General features: G+C 42.7%; 1 protein-coding gene across 1 annotated transcript in view; it reads left to right on the top strand.

Moving 5' to 3' along the window:
• CUL2 (cullin 2) overlaps positions 1-18,870 on the top strand; it is a 570,015-nt gene that overhangs the window by 18,453 nt on the left and 532,692 nt on the right. The window contains exon 2 of the mRNA XM_086941531.1: positions 13,372-13,512. Within this exon, the coding sequence (XP_086797657.1) occupies positions 13,394-13,512 (119 nt within the window). The 5' untranslated portion in view covers positions 13,372-13,393. The remainder of the gene's footprint in view (positions 1-13,371; positions 13,513-18,870) is intronic.

An 18,870-nucleotide genomic window follows, 5' to 3' on the forward strand; every position in this document is an offset into this window, starting at 1 on the left:
GGGGCTTAGAACGCTCATATAGGCAAAAAAAAAAAAATCATTTGCGTGGTGAGCGCCCGGTACGCGCACCGGTAAGCGTACCGGGGAGCGTACTTTGGTGAAAAATAGTGAAAAAACTTAGAAAAAGATAAATGTTTAGAATGATCAGAGGTAGGGTAGCTCTGAAAAGAGCTATTGGGTTCTGTGGCTGATTTAGGTACCTTCAAGTAGGTTACAATGCACAGTCTTAAATTCAGGAGGAATATTCTATTCCTCTCATCTGACAAGTGCACACCATCTCCTCTGTAGATGTCTTGCATGTTGAAACACAAGTTATTGTTGATTATTGAACCAATTCCATAGTTTCTCATGTAAGCAGAAACAGATTTATTCACATGTTTCCGTGATTTCTCAAATTGTGGACAAAATTGGTTGCACCAGTTTCATTTCTGTCTTTGGTATATATTGGAATATACCAAGGAAGTTTGGGGGAAAGTGTCATCAATTGATGAAAGGTGTCCTTTAAAAGCATTTCCAGACCAACCCCAGTCATAGTGCCCAAATCATTTCCACCACAGTGCACTATTAAGAGGTCAGGGTTTGGCAGATGCATACAAAAATTATATTAAAAACATATAAAATATATTTTTCATTTAAAAGAATAATACATTTTACAGCTTTTGATATTTGCTATTAAAAAAACATTGAAATTCACTGAAAAAACCATAGGTTATAGACCATATATAGTTAGGAATTAGCATTTACAAAACCTTGAAAATTCAATTAAAAAACCATAGGTTATAGACCATATATAGTTAGGGATTAGCATTTACAAAACCTTATTTTACTCACACAAAACCATTGAAATTCGCATATATAGTTAGTTGCACTAACTATATATCGCGCACCCGCAATCCACTGCTGATGATGTCACATATTACATCATTCATGACATGGTCAGTGGCATCACCGATGACATCATTGATGACATCATTCATGTGTTAATACGATGAACCTCTACAGACTCTGATATAACCTTAAATACACTCAGTGTAAACAGACACTCACAGATTGTCATTCTTCCATGGAGTTACTCATACACCTAGTCAGTCATGCAAAGAATCAATCACACCTCCATTTCCTCAACTATACAGTTATACACACCTTACTTATTGAAACATATTCTAACACATATTTACTCTCTTATACAATCACTGATACAAGTTTTCAATGATCCATGCAGCCACTCACACATTCACTGGCTCTTAAACACAGTAATTTATATATGTCAACTCTCACATGTACTGTGTTGTACATATGTACTTGCTTTGACATGTAGCACTGAGATATCTATTCACTCACCAATACACCAATGCACACAGTCAACCACCCATACAGCTGTTTCCACATGCAGTTTTGAACCCATACATCTAGTAAATCGACTGTTCACACATCTATGCAGAGTCACACACCTCCCAGCCACCCCCACACACACACTCACTCTCCCATACAAATACTGGGGCAACCAATCAATAACCCATATAGTTACTCATATGGCTACTGATCAACACATGCAGCAGTTTACAGAACAACAGATATAATGATGCACAAATTAAGACAGTTTAATCACTAACCCATGCACTCAGTGAGACACATTTAATCACTCTCTCATACAATCAGTCATGCACCTACTAAATCCTTCATCCAGACATTTATACATCCACTCATTCTTCAATATGTAAGACATATTTTAACTTTACAGAGACATACAGTCACTGGATGTTGTCATCAGTGATGTCATTTGAGTTGTCATCAGTGATGTCACTGACCATGTCATGAATGATGTAATGTGACATCATCAGCAGTGGATTGCGGGTGCGCGATATATAGTTAGTGCAACTAACTATATATGCGAATTTCAATGGTTTTGTGTGAGTAAAATAAGGTTTTGTAAATGCTAATCCCTAACTATATATGGACTATAACCTATGGTTTTTTAATTGAATATATATATATATATATATATATATATATATATATATATATATATATATATATATATATATATATATATATATATATATATAATGTATGTGTTAGGAACACCTTACCGATCAAATAAGCATCATCCTTGCCAGCTCAAGCTGGGGGAGCTCTTCACCAGCCCAGGAAGGAGTTCGAGCAGTACTCAAAATCCGTCACCTCCACAGCAATACGTATATTCTGTGGCGAGCTTCCACTTGGCCCCCGAAAGCTCCCAGCTTTAATACCATTACTCAACGTGAGGCGAAGCTTCTAGAAAACCTCACCCCCTTTTCATTGGAAAATACCGAGCTGGCTGTACCAGTCTGCGCCAAGGCCAAGACGGAGGCTGGCCAAGCTCCCATATTTTGACTCTGAGGCAGAGTTGCACATTCTACAGATAATATCCAGTTCACTCTGGTCAGTGAGGAGTGAAAAACAAGTGAAGAGCAGAAACCTGCCCTCCCCACTTTGCAGCTACGTGCGAACAGCAAGGCAAAGCCAGAAAACAAGATGACATGAGGCCATGTTAAAGCCAATAGTAAGAACTAGTGGTTTAAGCAAGGCTTAATAGAAGAGCATGTACATTGATCACCATACATGGAAACTGATCACCATACATAGAAACATCTAGAAGGGTGGGATGTGGCAAAGCAAATATATGGGCACTGAGAAGAGAGAGCACATGTGGAAAGTATGCATACAGAATAAACATTTCCGACCATAAAAAAGGGTCCGGGAAACTGCCCATAAGAGAGTACTATAACATCAAAAAACAGCTGATTTATAACTTGAATAAATGAATCTTCAATCCATTTCAGTAGGATAGAAGGGTAGATTGTGGTTCTCAACTGTATGGGGAGAGAGTTTGAGATACTAGTTTCTGCTCTAATTAGGAACTGTTTCAGGGCAAGGGATATTGTGAATTTAGGTGTCTCAAACTGCAGTGAATCTTTACTTCTTAGAGTTAATTTTCCACCAGATACAATCAGAACGTTGACTAGACAAGCCATTTCCATTTCTTTCTGTGCTAGACAGCCATCTTTGAAGTCCTAGCTTCCTTGGAAACCAGCAAATGTCTTGTATGATTGGTGAAATGTGGTTAAATTATTAGGTCTCGGCTGTTGAAAGCAGCGCATGCGCTGCTCTCAGCAAATCGAGAGCTTCTTGGAATCAATTCAGATTCCGAAGCTCTCGGAGGCGAAGTTTAAGCCCGGCCTATCTTTCTAATTGGTTCTCGTCATGTTGAATGCAAAACGTAGGCTTCTCATTGTAAAGGAGGCTTCTTAGTCCCTCCTTGTTGCTGCCTTGTCTCGTTTTGGCCACGCCCACCGGGATTTAATCTTTTACCGGCGGCGTGACACTCTCTGCTCCATTTGTCCCCATGCAGTTTTTTCTTCTCACTCCGCTTTGGCAAAGGCAGCCGCGGATTTACTTTCGCATCGCGCTTTTACTTTAAGTGAAAGCGCGATACCAAAGTAAACACGCAAATGAATTTGCGGTACCGCGCTTGTGAGATGCAGTGATCACCATTACCTACTGGTGGCACCTCTCTGGAATGTTGTCCATACCTTGCATTTGAGGGCTATTATTATTACATTGAAGCCGTTCCTGGCATGTGAGGCTGAACTCCTCATGTGAGAGAGAACTCATTCATGCAAAGCTGAATCAGGGCTTAAGAGGTTAGTACGTAGACGTACGAGTCAGTGTCTGCCCTTCTGGGCTATTTTTGGAATATTCAGCATTCACGTATGAAAGCGTTAATGTGTACACTGTTTGAGCATATGTATTGACTGAGACTGAGTGATATCCACACTATGTATATATAAAATATTAAAACAATTGTAATGTTGTCTGAAAACAGTTATAGCTGTATCATATTCAGTCACTGTGACTTACTTACTTACTTACTGCACTTAGCACGTGCACACACTGTGTCTCCAGAGACGCTTTGACAATTGTCAGTAACTGGGAGTGGTGGAGTTGGGATTCCCGAACTGGGGTTTTCTTTTTGCCAGGACCACTTCCCTTGTACAATATTAGGATGGAATTTAGGTATTGTGGTTCCCAGTGAAGTGAGAAGTGATTTATTTGTGCATATTTTAATTACTGGGTTATTTCAATACTCTGGGAGGGCGCGCGCGTGTGTATATATAATGTGTGTGTGACTTGCTTTCTGGAGATGGATTAGCATTGAGCGAAAACGTTGATGCAGTGATTTATCTGAGCCCTTTGTCATACCCAGAGAGGACAATCTCGTTCTTGGGGTGTGTAGTGTGCACCACCGTGCGCGCAGCGGTGATGGTTACAGGCCCAGCTCCGCAAGGCGGAGTCATGCGGCGCGCAGCACAGCCAGCTGTAGCATTTGATAAGTGCTTAAACAATAGCGATGCGGGCTGTAGGAGAGTAGGGTCTGCAATCCTATGATCACCCAGATTTTTTGCTTTTGTTTCACTGGTTTACGACTTTCTCGGGCTGTGGGCCTGCCAATCAGACCCACAGCCTAGCTGTTCTCTCGCTAAATTGATGTGTACCTTAGGTGCATTACCCAATTGGAACTGGGCCACCTTGTCAGACCCTGTAACTCAAGGCATCGGTGTACCCAGGGCCTACCAGGGGCTGAAGCATGTATTATGCCACCCCTGGATGGCCAGATAAATCTGACACAACTGGCTGCGCGACAGCTGGGGCAACGTGGCGTACTCGCCCTTTGCTTTAGATATAGTATACCTATATCTAACCCTCAAATGGACACCCGAATTCCTATAAGCCACTCCTATGGCAGGCCTTGACAATCCTGAAGGCAGAGTGCGTGGAATCGTGTGAATTGGGCTCTGGCACGAGCCGAGCCCGGTTGCAGCTTGCGGAACCAAGACCCAATGGCTGTTCCATGATAACGCGTACCATATTGGTAACTTCGGTATCGCGTTATCAAGACATGTCGAGTAAGGTGTCATACGAAACGGGATACTGACCCCTCACCAATGCTGGCGACGGGGTTAGCATTCCACCCTTCTAGAGGGACACGACATGTACGTAACTGTGAACCCCGGTTAAAGTTAACTGAAGCCTCAGCTCCACAAAATGGACGCTGCCACCACAGACACGAGTCTGACCTCCTGCTGCTGGGAGTCCTTCCAGCGAGGAGAGCTTGGACAAAGGGTTTCCTGTCCGGGGCGGTGCTCGCACCATCCCAGACAGGGTTTTGTGTATCCTGGGTAGGCAGGGCTTTACAGGAAGGTGACTGCGGAGTGGCACCCCGGTGCTCACTACGCATCTGCCGGCTAGAACCAGTTCCAGGGGCACACCAGCCCCTGACCTGGGGAAAGTCCGGCATGGGAGAGGGGTGTAACTACCCCCCCTTCCTGGTCCCACCCCTAGGGCAGGACCTAGTCACGTACCCACCCCTTTCTTTAGGATAAAGGCAGGAGCGGGGACCCTTCCAAATTAGATCATCTTTGAATCAAGAATACTTTCTACGAAAGGAACTCTCGACTTCTTCTCAAGATTTCTCCCTTGTGGCTAAGGAGTAGTCACCCTGCATCCGCAGGCACCATCTAAGAACTCTCCGGTTTGCTGCAAGTCCTTCCTCAGGAATCAGACTGCCCAGCTCGACGAGAACCGGCTTCCCTGGATCCTCTGACCTCTACCCATATCGTCAGCTCAGCTGAGATCTGTGGGTGCGACGGTTGTTTCCTCCTTTGATTTTTCATAAGACCATCATCAGGACAAAAATAATTCTCAGCAGGGAATTTTTCATCGTTTCTGCGTTTATAGTCGGACTGTATATAGAATTATTTTTGTCCTGATGATGGTCTTATGAAAAATTCCCAAAAAGACCGAAACGTCGACTATTCAGTCCAACTCTGCATTTTGAATTTTATGTCATCTTTGATTTTCTTCTGATTTTGAGTTGAAATCAATGTATCTTTGTGTTTAACCTCTTGGCTGCTAATGACAAGGGTAACTCGTCATGCACTTTTCATTGATTTCAATGGAAATTCAATGAATAGTAAAATATTGCCTTAGCAGCCAAGAGGTTAAGCAGTCTGGACTTATGATTTGGATAGATCAAAGGAGGAAACAACCGATGCCTTGAATATCCATTTTGTATCTATGTATGTACCCTATTTTAGAAGAATGATTATCTTTTCTGTATAAAAATATATTTTTTTTGTCTTGAAAACAAATAATAACTTTCAGACAACACAAAACCCTGTTTTTTTTGCATTTTATCAAAAATTGTATATACTGTGTTAGTGTGGTAACACTGTTTGTTTTGATTCTTTTTCTAAAAAGTTAAACAACATAGGACAGCCACTGATTAAACTCAGTTTTAGGCACTCTGATTATTTACAACAGGTCCTAACAGTGCTGAGAAATAGAGAAACAAAACCCCCTTGCTGGCCATTTCTCTTATAACAACCTTCTCCAGTTTAGGCAGCAACTCAAGACGTGGCTTTTTGTGCAGACACTGGCGTAACTCCTTTTCTTCCTTGGATTTAGTTTCCAGCACTGTTGGTTAGCGCCAGGAAACCCTCTGGTGTATGTGCGCTGTACAAATCCCGGATAAGATAAGAAGTAGTAGTGGATGTGAGACTGTGTCAAATGCCACGCTGAGGTCCAATAGGATCAGCACGGCTGTTTGTCCCTCGTCTACATGTTTCCTCAGAGCCTCTGTCGCCATTAATAGTGCTGATTCTGTTGAGTGTGCCATTCTAAAACCTGATTGTGAGGGGTGTAATAAGTCATTTATGTTGATGTGGTCAACTAGCTGTTTATTAATATTTTTTCTGCAATTTTAGCCACAAATGGGAGTAGTGAGATTGGGCGTAAATTATCTAGTCTGGTGAAATCTAGAGTGGGTTTTTTCTTAAGAGGTCTAACAATGGCTTGCTTCCAATTCATAGGGACTATTCCCGTTTGGAAGGAGCGCAGAATGAGATCCTTAATGTAAGGTAGGATTGTTTCCATCCCCTCCATCATTTTCTCAGGTTGTCCTGGGTCTCTGGGCGAACCTGATTTTATTCCTTTTATTATGGCTTTTAGTTCCGAGCTTTCTGGTATTTTAAAGCTCTCCAAAGTTACTTTAACTGAGGTTGTCTTTTCGCCCGCGTGCATGGTAGTCCCTAGCCGTGCATCTGCCGAAAAGGTCTTGTATATTTTAGTTACTTTGTTTGAAAAGAATTCAGCTACCTTGTTGCAGCTTTCTTTGGTGTCTGGGATATCGGCTGTCTTTTCTTTTTGAATTTTAAGGGATTTTAGGACGATGAACAATTCTTTGTGTGAATTGTTGGCTATGTCTATTGTATGTGTGTAGAATTCACATCTGGTTTTCTTAATCAGTGAGTGATAGGCTTTCAGTTCCTTTTTATAGTCTTCCTTGGATTTATTACCGTAGTCTTTCCTCAAGGTTCGTTCTGCTTTTTTTGATGTTTTCCTACCCTTTCTTATTCAGTCATTGTACCAGGGGGCTGTTGTCTTAGGTCTTTTTGGTATTCTTTTGCTCCAAGGTGCAACTTCATCTAGAGCATCAGTAATCCAGGCCTCTATCTGGTCATTAGCTTTGTTAATGTCAGGGTCCAACATTGGCTTCTGTTTCTCAAGAGTTCGTGAGAAAGAGGTGGAGTTAAATTTTGACCACTTCCTAGTAGTGATTGGTTCTCTATGTTGTTGTGTCTTCATTCTTTGAGAAGGTAAGGTGAAAGGGACAAAATAATGATCGGACCACGGAATTTGCCATGGAGTTCCTATTTCAATTTCAGTGCAATTGGTAATATCGGGTCTAGAATGTGCCCCCCTTGATGTGTTTGTGACTCCACTATTTATGTAAGGTTCAGTGTAGGAAGGTCTTTGCAGATTGCATTTACTACTTTATTGTCGGTATCGTTGAAATGTATATTTAGGTCCCCTAATTCCAAAAACATGTTATATTTCAGTGCTGGGTGGACTACTTTATCCTCCAGATTTGTCACAAATGTTGTAGTTTGACCGGGTGGGCGGTAGATAAGGAACCCTGTTATGGTGTTATCTTCTGTTATTGCTAGCGTGAAGAAGAGTGCCTCGCAGCTATCTAGGCCACTTTGTTGGACCTCACATTTTATCTTTTCTTTATAGATTAATTCCACCTCCTCTTTGGCTTATCCTATCTCGCCTGATTAGGCCGTAGCCGTTAGGGAGGGCGTCTATCACATCTGGTGTTGAGGTTTCATTAAGCCATGTTTCGGTCAGGAAAAAGGAGTCTAATGAATTTTCCTCTAGTAGGTCGTGAATCTCGGCCATAGATCTGCAGTTTAGTAGAGCCAGCTGTGTTTTTGGTTCCCCCGTGGTGTATGTTTGGCAGCTAAATGTAATGTTGCAGTGCTTGCATGTTAGTGCCCTGTTGTCGAACTGTATTGTATGCCTACAGTTAGCGCTGATGGGCTTGTTCAGTTTTAGTAGTGCCTCTTTAGAGTACTTGATCCGCTCTTAAGTCCTTTATGGCCCCTGGTCCTGTCTGGGCGCGGACGGACGCAGACGGGCTTGCCTTTAGCGCGCCCACTGCGAGCGTCCGCTGCTCGGTTGCGGGCACATTGGTTTAAGTAGAGGGGGGAATTGAGGCGGAAGGAGCGCCTCTGCCGACCTAGACCGGAAATGACTGGCTCTGCTCCGCCCTCCACGCAAACGGCACACAGCCGAAGTGGACCGGGGCAGGCAGTCTAAAACGTGGTGAGTGTACCCTCAACCGAACGTTGTGCAAAAACGCTATCAGTGCAATAGGCTAGTGCAATCAGGATATTTTGAAAACCAATGATTAAAACCAATGATTAAAACCCACATATACTTCAGCAAATACTTTAGAGGATCGTAGCGCTCACTCAGTCGTCTCACCTTGAGTGTCTCTGCGCGTCCGATCCCAACTCGGTCAGACCTAAAAGGACTTAGGGCCTTGTGTAATAATAATGTATTTGCAAAAAGTGTTTAAATATTCATTAGGCAAGTCACAATTTACAACCCCTTGAAAATGCAATCGGTCTCGCATTTAATTAAGTTAAAGCCATTTGCTTTGATATACAATACCATTAGCAAATCAGTGGGCCAATATGGACTTGTGCATGAGAGCATTAAAAAAACTTGCTTGTTTTTTTAATGCTCTCATGCACAAGTCCATATTGGCCCACTGATGGTTCAGCTGCACCCGCACCCCCCACTTCTGTATGATATCTCATCTGGCAACCATTAGGGCCACATTGCAAATGAGGAGAGCTCTCCTGTCAAGAATGTGATCCCCATGATATGCCAATTGTCACCACTTGGCAATTTATCTCAGTTGACTCCTGTGACGCTTGGGATATCCTACGTTGTACTCCCTGCTAGAATGGACGTACCTTCAGGCGATCCCACAATGTGTGTTTGAGCGTACCCCTTTGTGTGCATCCCCTGAGGCAATGGTCCATTGTGATCCTACCCATGGCAAACAGCTGTGACCTAGTAAAGTTCCCATGATGTAGGATTTTAAGCTGAAGAAGCTTGATTTCTCTTAGCGCCACTTCTGCAGGGTAGAGGCATTCTGCTCCCTGTTAGAACCGGCTGTCTCTAGTTGGCAGAGGTATACACTCCTGACAAATAGGGACACACCTTTTCTAGTCAGGGCAAGGGGATCACACCCTTTGATAACCCCTGCTCACCCCCTTGGTAGCTTGGCAGAGCAGACAGGCTTATCTCAGAGACTATGTGTGTTAAGCATTTATGACCACATACAGTAATCAAGTGAATACACTACAAATGGACACGACACAGTAGTATTATAAAAATAAGGATTTTTATATAAGGCTTAGCACAAGACCAAATAACGACAAAAATATACACAGTCTGGATAAATACTCTTGGAAGGAAAAATAATAGTTCAAATGTAGTTTCTTCTGTAGCACAAAGTCTTTCGTATCATAAGCAATTCTTCTTCTTGGAAACACAGTTCTTGGCAACAATGTAACCCACACGGGAGTTACACGACGTCGAGGCAAAGTTAATCCAAAGGTTCGGCGTCGACCGCGAGGAGCGCTACGTCGAGCCCGGAGTCACACGGACCCCCAACAACACAGTACCTTGGAAAACGAAGCACACGATGATGTAATGTATAGTCATGTAATGTATAGTCATTTATATAGCGCACTACTTACCCGGAGGGTCCCAAGGCGCTTCGACCGCTGCGAAATCCTTCCTGGCTTCCCTGAGAGATGGTCCCTTAATGGGTATCTCCAGGGTGAGACCAGGCATCCCCGGCGGTCTGGTGGGGCTGTTAGTGAAGATGAGGCAAGCTAATGCCCAGAGTTGCCGAGTGTGAACGCTAATCAGAGTGGGCACCGAGGCGAGAGAATTATCGAGTCCGCTGACCCTGGTCCAGAAACCTGCCGCGCCGGGAATCGAACCCTGGTCCCGGGCCGTCCTCTGCTCTCGGGTCTGCCGCCTCTAACCAGTGAGCCACACTACTTCACGATCAGCGGCGTTGAGCAATCCGGCGTCGCGTCTTCAGTGTCGATCAGGCCTCAGTAGTCGTCGATGTCGATGCTTCTGTTGCAAGTGTGAGCAGCGCTCACGGCGTCGAGAGGGCACGAGGGCGATGCAATCAGCAGCAGTGCAGACACGAGGTCCCTTGGAGCTGGAGCCGAACTCACTACTCACTGGCGTTGCTGCTGGCGTCGATCGGGCCCGGCGGCCGGCGTCGAGGAAGCGGGACACTGGAGCCGTTACTCACTATGTCGAGCTGGATTCCGCGACGTCCGTCGGCGTCGAGATTGCTGGTTCTTTCAGAGGTGCTGGATTCACAGGTTCCAGCAAATAGTACTTTAAGCAGATGAAGTCCTTTAGCCCTGTGACTTCAGTGGGAGACTGGCACTCTTCCAGTCCTTGGAGATTTTCTTAGCAAGCGTGAGAGTACACACACAGTTCCTCTCTCCTGGTTCCTTGGCAAAAATAAAGAAGCACTGCAGGATTCCCCCCAGCAAACAGCACACCGGCAGAAGGGGTAGGCAAGTCCTTAGATCAGCAGGCTTCTTGTCCTTGGTTTCAGGGTTCCTTGTCAGAAGTGATCTAAAATCTTGGTTCAGGGGTCCTTCTCTTATACCCCTTTTTGGCTTTGATCCCTTTGTCCATGCAGGGGAATTTCCCAACATCCTGTGTCTGTTGTGGGTGGAGCCAGGCAGAGGCACCTGGCCTATTCACTCGGCAGGGCTGGGTCCTCAGACGCCCAGCAGGAGGTGGAGCCAGCATTGTCACTGGCAGGAGCAGAGCTATCGGCCTCCTGGTAGGAGGTGGGGCTAGGATCGTCCATGGCAGGCACAGAGCCATCAGCCGCTTGGCAGGAGGTGGAGCCAGCATTGTATCAGGCAGGGCAGGCTATCAGCAGCTACTCTCCCCCTACTCTCAACGCAAATGTCCCACTCATCCCACACTGACTCATCCAGACCTCTGGAGCCACCCAGCTCCTGTCACACACACGCAAAACCAGCAAGAGACCAGAAATGGTTAGACAAGAAAATAGACACTTTCTAAAAGTGCTATTTTCAAACCCAGAGTCCAAAAACCATCCATACCAACGGATGCGTAATTAAACCCCGAGTTCAGGGATACCAAACTCGACATTGCACCATGCTCCCCGAGCCAGCTAGGATCATAGCATTAATAATCCCGGCGGCCCATTCTAACTAATAGAGAGCAGGTTACCTTGCAATAGTGAAAAACGAAGATGGCTGTAATTCACTATTAGGACATGCCAACTTGGTCAGGCGTGTCCTACCTTATACTTACAACGCACCCTGCCCGTGGGCCTACCATAGGGGTGACTAACATGAAGTTAAGGGAAGGTTTAGGGACTGCAAAGTAGGTGTACCTGCGCAGTCCGCGTGACCGTACCAGACTGCACGTAGGTCTCGCAATGACCGACCCGTAGACATTCTTTTACGAGGCTGCTCTTGTGGGTGGCACGACCCGTGCTGCAAGCCCACGAGCGGCATTTGTATTTACAAGCCCCGGCACTCCTGGTGCACTAGACTAGGGACTGACAGTAAACCAAATGAGCCAAACATGGAATTCAATCGATACATCAATTTAACATAGGGAGCACTTGCACTGTGGCACTGATCAGCAGTGGCACGGTGCCCAAAGCATTATCCAGCAAAACATCGTAAAACAGTGGAGGCAAACAGAAAAAATGGAGGAGAGACTCAAGCCAATGATGTCAGGTCTAACACTCCCCAGTTGTCATCCTCCAGTTTGCCTAGGTCTCCCTCCCATTTCTCTCATAGGGACATCAACGAGGGGTGCACTGTTGGCCAGCAGTGTAATGTAGATCAACAAGATGGCATGCCGGTGAAGTGGGGACACCCCAATACTCTACATTCCAAAAGACTCATCAGGTATCTCCGTCTCAATACAGCCTTGTAGTAAGTGCCTAATTTAGATAAATCTCCTGTGGTCAAATAGTTGGTTATCCAGGAACAGTTTTTTTCATTGCATGATAGACCCCCCCCCCAGATCGATGCCAGTTAGGAGAGGAGGAATTCCTGTCAAGATAGCGTTTCCACAGTCCAGTTGAGAGATTATTAAGGCATGAGCTACTAGTTTTAGGTGATTTGGGAGTGAACGTCAGGGACTTGTCTAATAGCTAGTTTTCAAGGCAGGTTTGCAGAATAAGCGTGTCTTGTCTGTATGATCTTTTTTTATGATGGGAGTGTATTCTTTAGTAACCGCTGTCTTTTGGGCCTAGGATATCTACTGAAATGCGTATTTTTTAAATGCTTTTTGTGATGTTTCACAGACAAAAAAGTTGTGAATAAACTATTTTGTTTACACTGGCTTGTTCTTCACATTACCTTCTGATCACTACCAGCATTCAAGTGTTGGTCATCAAAGTTTTTGTACTCTTATTCTAAAGCATTAGTCGTGAACATGGATGCAACATATGCAGAATAGTGTGCAGCATAGTGGTAATTACTTTACCTTCCTGAAAAGGCTACACCAGTCTGCAGGTATGCTTGCATATTACACCTATGTTCAGGAAAAAACAAGGGCCACCCTACTCACAAGGAACCAGGGTATATGTATTCTATCAAAAGACAATGGTATCTGTGGAAAAAATGAAATGATAACAATGATAATAGTAGTAACAACTAGGTACAATGGCATTCACCATTACTATTATCATTTCATTTTTTCCATAAATACCTTTGCATATTACATCTAAGCAGTGCCATTCTAATAGAATTTATATACAACTCTAGAAAACTGGTTTGAACTACTGTGCTCTTCCACATGACATTGGAGGGAGGTAATTAGCAATGTTTTTCATGTGTGATCCTCATTAATCATGTATTTATTTTTTGTTTTTTTCAGATTTTAACATTGAGATCCCACAATGTCCCTGAAACCACGGGTGGTGGATTTTGATGAAACATGGAACAAGCTTCTTATGACAATCAAAGCTGTTGTCATGTTGGATTATGTTGAAAGAGCTACATGGAATGACCGCTTCTCGTATCCTTTTGAAAAAAACGTTGTTCCTTTGTAATCTCCTTTGATAGTGTTTGATCACACAACGCATTTTATTATGCACAATAGTAGTACATTGCTGACTTGTTTGCAATTAGATTTACTGTATGGAACTTCTAAGTTGGTAAAAAAAAATGCCAAACGCGTTTTTGTGCTTGTGAATCAATGCTGCAGCGAAGAGCAGAAATTATCCAATGTTGTTCAGAAGGGCTGGCTTGGGAACCTGTAGCTGTCTTGGAAAATATTTAATACCAGCCACAAATGACATGAACGGAGCATAGAACCAATCTTGCTCCTTCAAGAAAATGCTAAAAAACATGGCCAAACACTTGATAGCTAAAACGCTGTAGATTTTGCAAACAGTTGTGACGGGGAACTAATAAAATATGCTAATATTCATGTGTATTGAACCACTCTTAAGCCAGAGTTTGCGTTTGCAGCAAGTCTTGTTTGTGGCTATGAAATAATGTATACCTGGCACACAGCATGAAAAATATTTGCTCTTCTGTTGGTGTCTGCAAGTGGCATGGAAATCTTTAACCAAGAAAACATCAGTTTTATGTTTATAGCCATAAAATATCTGTTTGATTATAGATCTCAAGGTATTGGTAGGATATGTTTAGATAATTCTAATCTAAAAGCGTTGCACACATATTACATAGTGTTGCGAATTTTAGAGTGTTGATCATGTTGTAACTCCGTGTTGGTGCTGATCTCTGCTGTTCAAAGGGGCAGAGGATTTTCTTGGGTGCCTGAATGCTTATGTATTCTGCACATGAAGAATTGTGTATTTCCTGCAGTACAGTGCCCCACATATAGATAATGGGGATATTGCATGCTAATTTAGAATCCTGTTGCTGTATAAAGATCTTCTCTCTTATGGTTCATGTATCTGTTTTGTCAAATAACTCCTTAGAATCTTGCAATATCTTGATCACTTACAATTGGATTTACTGCATCCCCTATCTTACAGCAAATAGTCTATGGGACACACAAAATATTTGGTATACACAGTAGTAAGGTAGATGGTCTTAAAAGGTGTTCCTGTTAATGTTAAGTCCTTAATGACTTATCCTAATACATCAACTACTGCAGTGAAGTGTAATTGGAGACACACCATTTCAAATAATTGGAGATTTACAAATGTTTTTCTTTTCAGTATCTTACATCTTTATAATCAGTTTTGTACGCTTGTTTTATTCTCGAAGTGTGTAGATAAAGGTGGCAATATACGTGTATAATTCACCTTTTGGTTTGGGACAGTGACTTTTTTTCCATAGGGAATTGTTTTAGCTGCAAACATTTCTGACAGGCCACATTTAAAGTTTTTGTTTTCTTCATTTTCCCCTCCTTAAACCGTTATGGTGTGAAAAATACTGGGTTCTGCTGTTGCTTCAAGTAGCTTAGAAAGAGTACACGATATAAAGTAAAGCTACTTTGAAGATGTAATTGTTTTACACCTAAAACTGTCGCCAGAGGCTTGATAATTGTGAGTCCAGCCATATAAAGCCAGGAATTCTATTGTTATCCAGTTTTATTATTTTATTTTTTTACTTCCATGTGTTTTAGCCCAGCATTTCCTTTTGCTTTGCAAGATAAGCTTCTTTTGGTTGTTCATTTGCTTTTTAACATGTACTGTAGGACGGGTGGGGGCAGTGCTATGTTGTTAATATATATCCTGTACAAAGGCGGTTAAAGACTCTCTTTTAGAGCAGCCTCTACCAAATGTACTGAAAGTAGAAATAAAGAGTTTTTGGAGATGATGGATGCCGGATATTAAAAGTTGAGTAACAGCCCAGACCTCCTATTTATGTAGGTGGATATATAGGATATTTATGTGCAAGCTACTCACGGTGATAAACATGAGTTTCAAAGTATGGAGGAATACACCATGCTTTGATGGGCAGATCTGTGGGAATATTACATTATTTGGCAAGTGGTGTTCAAAAGATTCAAATAAGCAGTCTGCCTGGCATGGACCTGTAATGCAATCTTGAAGTGTAATCTTTCATGTGACAATATGGCATTTTGGAAAACCTGCAAGAATGGAGAAAGTTCAGTTGAAGGTTTGAATTGTATCTGCTGTCTGTAGCAACGCACACCAGATCATTTGAGGCATCTCCATGTCCGGGTGGATTGAAGGAGATATGCTGTTGCTAGTAGGTGCCACAGGATGAGTATTTCATGAACCGTATTCCTCAGAACACACCTCTGGCAGCCCAAACTCTGACAATAATGGAGCCGAGTAACAGAATGGCCAGAAAGGGGGGGGGGATAGTAGGGTAGGTACAGCTTTGAAGATCTGCAAAACGAGAACAAGAACAATCTACCACTGACTAGCTGGAACAAATGTAAAGATCAGTCTGGAAATATGCTATGGCTTCTCATCAAACCAAAAAGTATAATATAAAGCTCAACCGATAGCAATTGTTAGTACTGAGAAATTACCAGCAAGTAAATTAATCACTTATAATTGCAATGGTTGATTTGTCATTACAAATATAAGTGGAACTGATAGTAAGAGGTTATTCTCATGTGCCTATATGATGAACAGCCAAAATCTCAAACACAATCATGAGAGTGAGCAGGCAAATGTATGAACACGGACATCATATGACTGTAGTGAATTACATAAACATCTGTGTCCCCATAAGAGGTTATTAATCTTGGTGTTCTCTCAAATATAATCTGAAGGAAGGTCAGCTCTTTAGGAAATGCGCAACACCTCTCAGTATGCAAACTACTGTCCGACCAACTGTACGCTGCAGAGATTGGTAGTTGAGTAGAGCACAACGGCAGGTTCTTGCACTGAACGCGCTACCAGAAAGTTAGATAGTCTGAAATTAATGCATGCTGGCAGACATGGAAACAGCGAGGGGGAAGTACACACTCTGCAGAAACAACTTGCAGATGGAGGATGTGTATGCTTTGGTGCCCGCAGTGGAACCCAAAAGGAGCGTCCACTCCAACAAGTGGAAGAAATAAAACTGTGAAAGAGCTCAGACCGTATTCACGTAACTAGAGATTTCGAACCAGGAGCTCAATCAGAAGATTGCTGCATGTCAGCCAACCTGGCAGCCTCAGAATGGAAGGCAGGACGGGACAAGCACTTTGTGACAACTTCTAATCACCAATGTGGTGAGACTTAGGACGCACAGGATGTCAGCTCCCTTTTCACTCGGAAGTTAGAATAGCAGGCTCCTGATTATTGTTTCACTTCCAAAAATACCATTAAACAAGGACTGCCTTTTGATATCCATCTTGCGAGATTTGTATCCACAGATCTATAGCCTCAAAACGGTGGGCAATTTAGCAGGGAGTCTATATAGCAAAATTGTTACATCACTGATGTTTTTTCATGCCCTCAGTTCCACTAATGTCGACCACTTTGAGGATGACTTTTTCTACAAAGTCTGAGTTTTGCTTTCTCGGTTTGTAGCGTGGAATGGGTGGAAATACCATAAACCTTGACAGTATTGCTTTCACGAATTTTGGTTACTTTGACAAAACCACACATAATGGGTAGTTCGATTGAAGGAAGAATATAGGTACAAATATGGTCAGTTGGAGATATCTGCCTCTGCATACTAGTTTTCCTTTGTGTCTTTCCTTCTCATCCAAACACCCACTCAGGAGAGGTGATTTGAATCTAATCTAACCATTTTCTCCAAGATTATTGTTCTGAGCAAATGAATCCTGTTAACAGAAACTGGGAAGGGTAACTGTGTCAAACTGCACTTTGTCTCCAACCATCCTCTTCTTTTGCTTTGCCTTAAGACATACCTTCTGTCCCTCCTTCACAAATAAACTACATTTTCACCTATTCTTTACTCTTGAGATCTTGCGTTCTAGATCCCTAAAAGGGTGGGGCTTTCGCCAGATCTTGGCCATTAATCTTGTTAACAAGTGTGTTTCAAAGGATAAATTGCCAATATTGAGCTTCCAATAAATAGTTACATCTTTGGAAGAAAAAGCAGTTTCTCGACCATTGCTAGGTTGTTTGCCATCGTTCATGCTCTGTAAACTTTGTGATTGATAAAATCGAAGAAAATATCGACACTCCAGTCAACAGGTAGTTTAATTATTGAATGGTCATCCTCTGCAGGGGTAGGACGTTTCTGTCACATCAGCAAATCTGTACCTGAATGGAAAGAGGAAGCAAATGCAGGAAGAAAAGGAAGCAGATTCTAGATATCTGCCGATGAGTGAAAGCATAATTTTGAAAGGAATGCTATTTTCACAGCTGCATTAGCACTTTACCTAAATACACAGTTAAAAGAGTGAGGGAGCCTATTGGGTCACTAACGGTGCAGGGCAAGCAGTCATTGTTGTGTGGCAATTGGATTCACTGTCTACAACCAGACCCTGATTTATTGATGAAGGACAGAATCATCCCTGATCTAATACAGCTTTCAATATTTTCTGTTACCATTGCAAATTATTTTGTTCAGCATCTCTTCATTGATTGGTATGTACCTGTGCTAGGCTGAGAGGTGTTCTCCAGAATTGCAGTTGACCGGATTGGCAAGATGGATAGTACAGTTTTTTTCCTGCTTTCATGGAATTTCTTTGTGTTGGGTATGGAAAATGGTAGCAAATATGTTTATTACTAAAAGCCTCATCAGGTTCAGTTACATCTGGGGTGCTGCCTAATCCTGTACAGAAATTGACGGTTTATTCGTACCCTTCCACATCACATTTACTTATTATAATTGGGCCAATTTAACACAGAATGATTTAGCCTTTTTAGTATCCGTTCCTGAAATCAAATCCTAGGAATTTTAAAATGCATGCTAGTTTATATGATTAGCTTATTAAATTAGATCCAGCTTAAATTATCGTTTTCACTCAATGGTTTTTCAAGTGATTATTATTTATTACAGTTAGGCATTTTTCATGGTAATTGAAGAACTATGTGGGATCAGCCAACGATCTTATAACAGTCATGACAATCTGGCATTTCTTGAACATGCCAAGGTGGGAAGGCCAATAGTTTCATGGCAAAAGAAACAATTAATGGACTGAATGCTGGACAATGCAAACGTTCACCCCCAGTCACAAGGATCTGGGTTTAATCCATCATTCTTTTGCTCACCACACCACCCCAGTTTGGTCCCAGCCATATGCAAATCAGTCTTGACCCTGTTCCTTGTAGGAATAGTCCAGCCCGAACCTCCAAGCCAGGTCCTCCCTGGACCGGAAACAAGCATCCTGAGACCTGTTTCAGGCTTCCCACTTAGGGCGAAATATGCAAAAGAAACAATTGATGGACGGAATGCTGGATAATGCAGACATTCACCCCAAGTCACAAGGATCTGAGTTTAATCCATCATTCTTTAATAG

This window comes from Lissotriton vulgaris, chromosome 10 (genome assembly GCF_964263255.1).
Source record: "Lissotriton vulgaris chromosome 10, aLisVul1.2, whole genome shotgun sequence".
NCBI lineage: Eukaryota > Metazoa > Chordata > Amphibia > Caudata > Salamandridae > Lissotriton > Lissotriton vulgaris.